This window comes from Ruditapes philippinarum, unplaced genomic scaffold (assembly GCF_026571515.1).
Source record: "Ruditapes philippinarum isolate M1 unplaced genomic scaffold, ASM2657151v2 ctg5828_1_1_1_1, whole genome shotgun sequence".
Taxonomy (NCBI): domain Eukaryota; kingdom Metazoa; phylum Mollusca; class Bivalvia; order Venerida; family Veneridae; genus Ruditapes; species Ruditapes philippinarum.
The window spans coordinates 37670-47839 of NW_026854071.1; the positions used below are offsets into that span (position 1 = coordinate 37670).

At 35.3% G+C, this 10170-nt stretch overlaps 1 protein-coding gene across 1 annotated transcript; it reads right to left on the bottom strand.

The window, feature by feature from the left end:
* Nucleotides 1-936: 936 nt before the first annotated feature.
* LOC132738854 (calmodulin-A-like) lies at nt 937-6425 on the bottom strand (the record flags this gene model as incomplete). Its single annotated transcript, XM_060726455.1, is given in 4 exon segments — nt 937-1504; nt 3219-3275; nt 5083-5173; nt 6344-6425. Coding segments are annotated over 4 exon segments (412 nt in total), but the record flags the coding sequence as incomplete, so codon positions are not given.
* Between the last annotated feature and the right edge of the window lie 3745 nt (nt 6426-10170).

The window sequence follows — 10170 nt, forward strand, 5'->3', positions numbered from 1 at the left end:
TAAACACCTTGTATTTTAATAAATGTTTTGGATACTGTTTGTATTTTAACATATTGCATGTGCTGGTTAAAGACCTATCTGTCATTTAATGAAATCAATTCACGTTAGACTATATCTATTTAAAAAATGCTTGTTCGGGTTATCATATCTGTGTCTTTTTTGTATTTGATAATAAAATGTATATTTTTGAAATATTATTTTTACAACTGAATCATTCCAACAAACACTGCGTTAGAGAGTTTGAGAATTATACCATATTTGTTACAATAAACATTTGTAAACTGTTTGTTTACAGTTATTTCTTTTTATTTTTGAAGACCTGTGAGTTATTAGGATGTAAATTTTATTGCAGAATGTGTCCTTCGATTGCAAAACATGAAATCTTTATTAATTTATTGGCATCAGGAATACTGCCTAGTTATATCGTTAAGTTAACACACATATATGTTCTGCGTGCCACGTGTGAAATTTAAGTTTGCAGTCGTCATGTGATGTAAAGACACACACCCATCAGGATTGAAATTTATGGAGAAAATAGATCATTTATCTTGAAATTTACTAGGATTTGCTTACATTCACCATTGAAAGAGTGGTACAATTACGCACGTGACGCAAAATGTGGCCTCCCAATACCGGACTGAAGCACTTTTTGTGAATTTTGTTTTACGACGCACTAAGACTGTAAAGGTCATGAGAAGATTTTCCAACTTTACTGGTGAAGGAAGACATCGAGTGCCCTTCCGTGCATTTTTTTTTCAGACAGGAACAGACACTTGATTAAAACTATCGATGTTCAGTAATCTAACTGGCTTGCTTCCTCACATGAAATAATTCAAAATCCCAGGTAGTGCTGATAATATGTTTCCTGTGACCATTCCGTCATTTTTTTCACATAATTTATTCATATTTTTCAATTTTAAAGTATTAATTCACTCGTTTTGATATAAACAAAACTTTTTATTACAACAGTTAAAGGTATGAAACACAACAACAGAAGCAGAAGAATGTTTCATCTCGGTATTTAGACTATGTTTTTTCGAAACTGTAAACGTTTACGTGAGTGATTGTTGTCAAATCATCCGACATTTCCTTTTTTGCGGTTCTTTCATAGAGGGTTTTAAATACAAATATAATTTGAATATTTAATACAGTACACTGCATGCCCGATTGTATTCAATAAGAATATATTTTGTTGGAAATTTGCAGGTTTGCATTTATGTGTCTCATTTCTAAGCGTTATAGAGACATAGAATAAACAGGAAAAAAAACGTTAAGAAAAAGCTATATATGTGTCCATAATTTATGTTTGCTGTACACCGAACCTATTCAGGACCATCTTGTGCTTTCGAGGTGCTTGGATCTGCATTCCTATTAACTACAACCTGTGGTTGCGGACGCGTCGTGTCCGGTTCGGACTTGCCCACTTTGGGACTCGGTCGCGGAGATTCCACCTTGCCGTCCTCTTTGTCAGCACTTGTGTCGGAGCAAACACACGCTATAAACTCTGAAATAGAAATACATTAATCTATTTTTGTACTTCTTTCAATATTCTCATTAGCAGTATTACTGCCACTAATTGGGCAATTATAGCATCGTTAGTGCTTTTAACAAGTGAAATTATCGCCGTAAATGATTCACCGATATAAAAAACAATGGCTAAAAACAAAAATTACATATTAATTTTCTGAATTGAAGGAGCAAACATCCCTTTAAACGGTCACTAGATAGCTACAAAATGATATTGGTTTGCTGCATCATATTGTGCATAGTGCCCGGGCTAGGTCATCATATTGTGCATTGTGCCCGGCTAGGTCATCATATTGTGCATGGTGCCCGGCTAGGTCATCATATTGTGCATGGTGCCCGGCTACGTCATCATATCGTGCATGGTGCCCGGCTACGTCATCATATCGTGCATGGTGCCCGCTACGTCATCATATCGTGCATGGTGCCCGGCTATGTCATCATATTGTGCATGGTGCCCGGCTACGTCATCATATTGTGCATGGTGCCCAGCTTCGTCATCATATCGTGCATGGTGCCCGGCTACGTCATCATATCGTGCATGGTGCCCGGCTACGTCATCATATCGTGCATGGTGCCCGGCTACGTCATCATATCGTGCATGGTGCCCGGCTAGGTCATCATATCGTGCATGGTGCCCGGCTAGGTCATCATATCGTGCATGGTGCCCGGCTAGGTCATCAATATTGTGCATTGTGCCCGGCTAGGTCATCATATTGTGCATGGTGCCCGGCTAGGTCATCATATTGTGCATGGTGCCCGGCTAGGTCATCATATTGTGCATTGTGCCCGGCTAGGTCATCATATTGTGCATGGTGCCCGGGCTAGGTCATCATATTGTGCATTGTGCCGGGCTAGGTCATCCATATTGTGCATGGTGCCCGGCTAGGTCATCATATTGTGCATGGTGCCCGGCTAGGTCATCATATTGTGCATGGTGCCCGGCTAGGTCATCATATTGTGCATGGTGCCCGGCTAGGTCATCATATTGTGCATGGTGCCCGGCTAGGTCATCATATTGTGCATGGTGCCCGGCTAGGTCATCATATTGTGCATGGTGCCCGGCTAGGTCATCATATTGTGCATTGTGCCCGGGCTAGGTCATCATATTGTGCATGGTGCCCGGCTAGGTCATCATATTGTGCATGGTGCCCGGCTAGGTCATCATATTGTGCATGGTGCCCAGCCAGGTCATGATATTGTGCATGGTGCCCAGCTAGGTCATGATACTGTGCATGGTGCCTAGCTAGGTCATGATATTGTGCATGGTGCCCGGCTACGCCATGAAAGGTAGAGATAACGAGTGACTGTGTAACCGTTATCTCTACCAACAGTCATGCAAAAGTAAACATGCCTGCATTTTTGGTTTACGTAAGAATTTATAAATGGCCCAAACTCAACATGTTTTCGGTAAAGTTGATAGCAAGCATTAAAGTGGTGATAATTGAGCCGCGTTGCGACAAAACCAACGTAATGCGTTATCCAGACCAGCCTGCGCTTCCGCGCAGTCTGATCAGGATCCATGCTGTTCGCTTACAAACCCTATTACAAGTAGAGAAACTGATAGCGAACAGCATGGGTCCTGATCAGACTGCGCGGATGCGCAGGCTGGTCCGGATCCATGCTGGTTGCAACCGCATTACGTTGGTTTTGTCGTGAAGCGGCTAATATATATTTTAAAATAGTTTATATACCGTCATAATCTATTCTGCCGTCACCGTCAATGTCCACCTCGGCAATCATTTCATCGACTGTGAAATGGAAATAAAAGTTATGCTATGTTAAAAATCTGGAAATGTGATCCCTCGGAAGCATTAATCACAACAAAATTACATAAGAATTGCAGACTCGGTTTGATTGAGTCTGTACATGAGGGATCATAAATAAGTGCAACATCCCTCACGCCCCCTAGCACTGGCTTGAGCGGTACTGAATTCTCAACACTTAATAGTGCTGGCATCAATGATCCCGAAGGACCAGGTAAATATAACAACACTGAAGTGAAGTACGGGGCAACTTTTACAGCTGCCACACGGCACTTGACACCTGCTGTTGTGAAGTATAAAAATCTGGAAACAAAGTGATCCCTCGGAAGCATTAATCACATTAAAATTACATAAGAATTGCAGACTCGGTTTGATTGAGTCTGTACATGAGGGATCTTGAATAAGTGCAACATCTTTCATGCCCCCTAACACTCATTTTTTAACAGATATTAATATAGGATAATTTATCTCTTTTTGAGATTCCGTAAAACGGTATTGTACGGCCGGGCATACAAACATATAGCGATGTTGTTACACCCTCAATGAAAAAATGATTCTACGTTACTTTTTGGGTATATGATAAGTGGACTATTATTTTCGTCTAGCTTCATTACTAAATTTCCTGTACTCGCCAGAGGCTCGCATAATATGATTTTATTCATTTTTTTTCTCAATAAATTCGGTATTGAACTCCCATTCATTCATTATCCTTTATTATATAGTTATCACTATTCAACCAGGAACAGTATATAATAAAAATTGCAATGTAATTAGTATATCACTAATTCGCGAATATCATAAAGGGTAGTTTTTATATGTCGCGTCATTTTGTTTCAATCCAATTTGCATCATACAGTCTTAGAATTGTTCATCGGAATTTAATTTAAGTATATGGAATCAAATCAAGTTTTCCAGACGCCGTTTTGATTGATTGTATCATGTGCTGCAGAACAATAGAAGTTTAGACGCCAAAAAATGCGAATGATTTATTTTGACGCCAAACAATAAATGCGATGGATTTATTATACAGTGAAATTACTCGTTCAATTGTCACATCCTTTTGAAAATAAAGTCTTATTCGTTTTTACTGAAAATATATAACTTTTAAATTATGAAGATGATTTAAATAATAATTTAAATCTAAATTAGATCCAAACTAAGTTAATTTTCTGGTAGCAGCGCAGTAAAGATCGAATTTGCGTTAATTTGGAACTCCAACAATTTCAATTTAACGATTTCTGAATCCAGGATTTAGCGACACAAACAGGAACGTAAGGAGTTTTCTTCAATATTTTCCTTCGAGTTTCCACACAAGGACGCGGATTTCATCAATTTAATTGTATTCTTTAACTACGTCGACTTTAAAGCCCCAGACAACGATATATTCATCACAAACACGGAGGTACATAATACTTAAATGTACATTTGAACCCGGTGACCATGAGAGCTTACGGAAATATCCGAAAAAGAACGACTGACATAATATATGTTCTATCAAATACAACAATATACACATAGGAAGTACTCATGGTTCCTTATTAAAATTCGCAAATTTTGTCCACAAGAATGATGCACGTACGTACGTGCGCACGTACAAACTCTAAATGAATAAATTCTATCCTTTTACATTAAGAATTGTCGCCCCTTGTCCCCTACTGCGACAGGAACGCAACCGTCTGAAGTTGTTATTAATGTAGGTAAAAATTAGCAAGATAATCAAAACATATTGTTTCTTAATAATTACAAAATGAAAAACAATATTCATTATAAACGAAACCGTGAAATGCCTTACTTTCTTCTTCTGTCAGATCTTCCCCTAGACATTGTAGAATTGCTCGGATATCCGAAGCACATATGTAGCCACACCCAGATTTGTCAAAAACCTGCAAATACAAAAATTGAGAAGGCTACATACATTTATATAATAGCCCGGTTTCTTTTTGCCCCGCCAGTTCTCCCAAAAATTCATTAATTATATTAACACGCCTTAAAAATTGTAAACAATGTCTCAATGTTTTAGATTATAAAATAGGTTTCAATTCGATCCGTTAAATTTGATAAGAACTTTTATTAACTGTATGTTTTTTTCTCTACCTTTACACCCCTTTTTTGCAAACATATAAATTAAAAGTTTGTGTTTGCCATGGCAAATTGCACTTTACCATTGAGTTTCGGTGTTTTGCCATGACTAAGGTTTTCTTGATTATGCCATGGCAAACTTGAAACTTTATTTTTATAAAGTATTTAAGGAGTCATTGTTATGTTTTTTAATTGAAAACTCTAATTTTTCTTATTTTGCAATGATAAATTAATGTATGCAAAGATCATTGCAACACATTCTTTTTGCCATGGACACTTGCCATGGCAATAACTAGTATATGTAAATGAGGCGCAAATGTTCAAAATGTTTATTTTCAGACTTAACTTCACAACAGCAGGTGCCAAGTGTCGCGCGGCAGCCGTAAAAATGCCCCGTACTTCACTTCAGTATTGTTATATTTACCTAGTCCTTCGGGCTCTTTTAGGTACCGCTTGGAGGCGTGTAGGATGTTGTGCGTTTTTAATATCCCTCATGTACAAACTCAACTAAACCGAGTCTGTTTTTTTTTTCTTGTAAATTTGTTGTGATTTATACTCCCAAGGGATCACCTTACCCGGATTGTTATGCCGGCTAATGTTTGTAGGGAACGGGGGCAGATTTTCCGGATTCATTTATATAACAATGGCTTAACTTAATTGGTGAATATGTCATGTTTCCTATTATCTCTACTTTGACATTATACATTACAGGTAAAATCAGATCTTTCCTTACAATAAAAATCCAATCTTTTCCCGAAATCCTGGTGTCTTTTCGTTTCACAGTAAACACATTTAATTTAAACACTATACAAGCATGGGCATTTCGAGACATTTTTATACAAAATTATTGACATATTTTTTCTAATACGTTTTCAAATATGCAGATTCAGCGCGTATATTTCGTGCCTCACAATGATCAAAGAAAATATTTTTAATGTTAAGATGCAATATTGCACGTATATTTTGTGTCTTACAGTAAAAGCTTGTCTCAACTCTTTCTCTTCGTCCTCCTCAGATTGTTCACTAAGTCCGCCCATGTTAGCCATCACTTGTACAGTAGGGTGAACGTTTCGGTTGTCAAAAATAGCGTTTTTCGTGCGTCCGTTTTTCGTGTAACGTGCGTGCGTATAGCGTGCAACGTGCGTTTGCTGAAACGCTTTCTCAAGCGTGCATCGTTTTCAAGCGTTTAACGTTTTTCGTTTTCCGTGTATCGTTTTTCGTTTATCGTGCGTCTGAAAGCGTGCGTTTCTTATTTAGCGTGCGTCTGCGTTCGTCTAAGCGCTTTTAAAAAGTACCGTGTTATGCGTCTGTTACTATTCAGAAGTAAAAGAATATCTTAGATAGATATATTATGTACATTTCTTGTTTCTTAAACATGTAAGAGATGTTCTGTGTCCCTGTCAAAGAATAGAAATATTATATAAAGAAGTATTATTGTGATGTTTACATTAACGTTTTAAAGTTTGTGACCTCGCGGTGAATACTGATCAGATTACTACATGCTTTACGCCGAAGATAAAGGGCCTGTCTAAAACGCGGACGCCTTAAGCGGACAATATAAACATATAGGGAAAACGCTGACAATATAGACAAAGAGGAAAAAAGCGGACGATATAGATATATAGTGTAGACTAATTGGTGATGATTTTGGGCATTGATGAAGTTTAGTAAAATGACGTGTAATTGGATTTATACTTTAATATATAAAAAATATAATAAATTAGCAAATTGGGAGAAATATTAAAGTAATTTATGATTGAATGTCAATGAATTTTATTTTATAATTATATGACACATTTTCGGAATTTCTTAATATTGAAAACTAATATATGAAACAAATGGATCAAATGAATGTCCTTAGAATTACAATGAAGGTACTAAATTGGCAACAGCTGATATGTAATTAAGGATATGTATTTCATTTTGGCATTTTTGTATGCCTTTATGTGCAGTAGGCGGACAAAATTTTTGTTCGCAAAATAAAAAAAAGCCTTGATTTTTCAAAATCAAAAGTTTGTAAGAGTAATTTTTAATCATAAATTATTGATATAAATAAGTAATGACGGGCTGTTGTTTTTTATTGATACAATATGAGCAGAAGCGTGCCGCAGATTAACGGTAATTATATAAGTGTGAACAACACGCTACTGATTAATCGTGTCGGCACTTAGCTAGAGATAACATGATACGCATTTTGCGGACAATATAGATATATAGGGAAAACGCTGACGATATAGATATAGAGGAAAAAAGCGGACGGTATAGATATTTAGAGTAGACGTATACTCTTGTGACGGACACGTGTTGCAAATTAACGACAATTAAGTGTCAACAACATGCTACCTGATTGAACATGTCCGCTCTTTGCCCTATTTTTGCGGACAATATAAATAAATAGAGAAAAAGCGGACGATATAGATATAGAGGAAAAAAGCGGGCGCTATAGATAGAGTGTAGAATGATGTGTGAGATAAAATTATAATAAAATAGATAATGATAATGTATAGTAATATTGTGAAGTAATAAAAACGAAGATAAAGAATGAACATCATTGCAATTTTATTTAAGCAATATAACACATTCGGTACATGAATTTATTTTACACATACAAATAATAATATCAATGTAACAACTCAATATATGTATATAGCTATAAAGAATATAACAATCACATATTTTAACAAAATCCCTTACTTAAGACAACAATATTAAATAGACAATGTATTAAACGTTTATAGGAAAAACGATGGCAATATATACAAAGCGGAAAAAAATGCTGTCCAAAAATATATTACATTTAATTTATAATAAGTATTGTTTTAAAATTATAACTATAATTAAATTAATATTTTTTTTTTAATTAAAAATTATATAATCAAAAAATTGTATGTTTTCAGACTGCAAATAACATTGATCTTAAAGTGAATTTTATTAAATGTAAAGTATATTATAAAAAGTTCGTTTTTCCTTTAAGAACATAAACCACAAAATCAAAGTCATTATCAATGGACAACACATCAATGGGGGCATTAATACAATTTTTATGGAACCATTTATTACATTTATCACATAAAACCATATCATCAAGGCATTCAGGTAAATTACATAGACAATAATTATAAATATTAATAATTGTATCACTATAGTGTTTCCTTTTACTTAAAGTTTTCTTAGTTAATGGAAATTCCGTCATTTCTTTTCGTTCAAAACAATTTAACAAATGTGCACGGATTTTATTGGAATCGTATATAAGATCTGTACAAAGACGTTTACGTAAACAAAAAGAAGTAATAAAAGCAATTGCATATAATCCACAATCTACACTATTATTTTGTTTGATAACATTTGGTACATTAACTGCTATTGATGATTTATTTGATCCATAAAGCTTGAATTAAGTTTCTTATTATTTTTTAAGTTAATTATGTCATTTTCCGTGAGGCCCAAATCTCTGTCCCAGTATTCAATATGCTGTTCTATTGATTCGGTGCTATTGTCTCTTATTTCATAATTGTTTATTTCACTTTCTTCTTTGATTACAGATAAATCGTTTTCCAACTTTGGTAATTTATAGCTCAGTTCATCGGTACACTCTATTTTACGTTTATTTAATTTTTTGCCTGTTGGTGTGTTGTCTAATTTTGGAGTAGAAATATCAAATTTTAAGTTTTTTCGTATTGCACTGTTTTTGGGTGTCATAATTTTGCTTTTTGGAGTCGCATTTACTTTTTCACAAGTGTTTTTTAGAACAGAGTCTGGCGCGGGATTAATTTCAATGTCGGCATCATTGTCTCCAAATCTTCCTTTTTTTTGTACCACACTTTTTGGAATGTTTTGGTCTACAGTTTTTGCGTAATTGTGTTAAGTTAAACACTTTTTTATCGTCCGGAATAGGCATTCCGATTGCTATCATTGCAGCAAGAATATGATAACATCCGGAACTGGCACTGACTGAACAGGTAGCACTGAGTGCACCGCAGACATGATGCTTGAAGCAACCTCTGAAGTCCCGTCGAAACTAAGATGAAGACCATCTTTACTAAGGAGCTGTCGGTTGGCACCTGAAAATGTACAGTAGTGAATTTATATCTATGTTATCAATGGTAGGAATCACATGGCTATGTTGATTTTATATCACTTGCAAGATGTCGATCTGAATTTGTTAATCAGGTATTTGCTTTTTTGATAACTCCCACAAAACATATCAATTGTATGTCCAAGCAAGATACAAAACAAAAAGACATATTATACTTAAAGGCCTCTCGAGCCACATAAAAATTACAATTTTTGTATGTTATTGAAATGAATTTAAATGTTTACTAACCGAACATGGTGTGGAAATATGGTTGTTCAATTATATCAACCCATGGTACTCTCTTAGACATTTCCTTCAGGAAGTGGTTTACCGAGCCAGCGTCGTAGTTCCATTCCTGTAGGAATTTTGTGCCGAGTGCGTGGTCTTTAAACAAATTCTGGGCACGTGGAAGAACCTCGGAAACCAGGACAGTAGCACTGAATTCATAAAGAATTACAAACTTTATTACAAATTATTAGTTTAGAAAATTCAAACTGGGTAAGTTATAAAGATATAAGTGATTATAAATACTTGTCTTTTCATTATTTACAGGTAATGTGCGATTAATGACTTAATGACTTAATTTTCAATTCTTCTCGCCATTTGCTGATATTAAATTATATTTACAGACAATAACAGAAGCAGTACTTGGTTTATAATAACCATTAGACGGAAATAAAGAATTCAAGTTTCTTTCTTTGAGTTTTAATCTTTTACCTTTCTTAC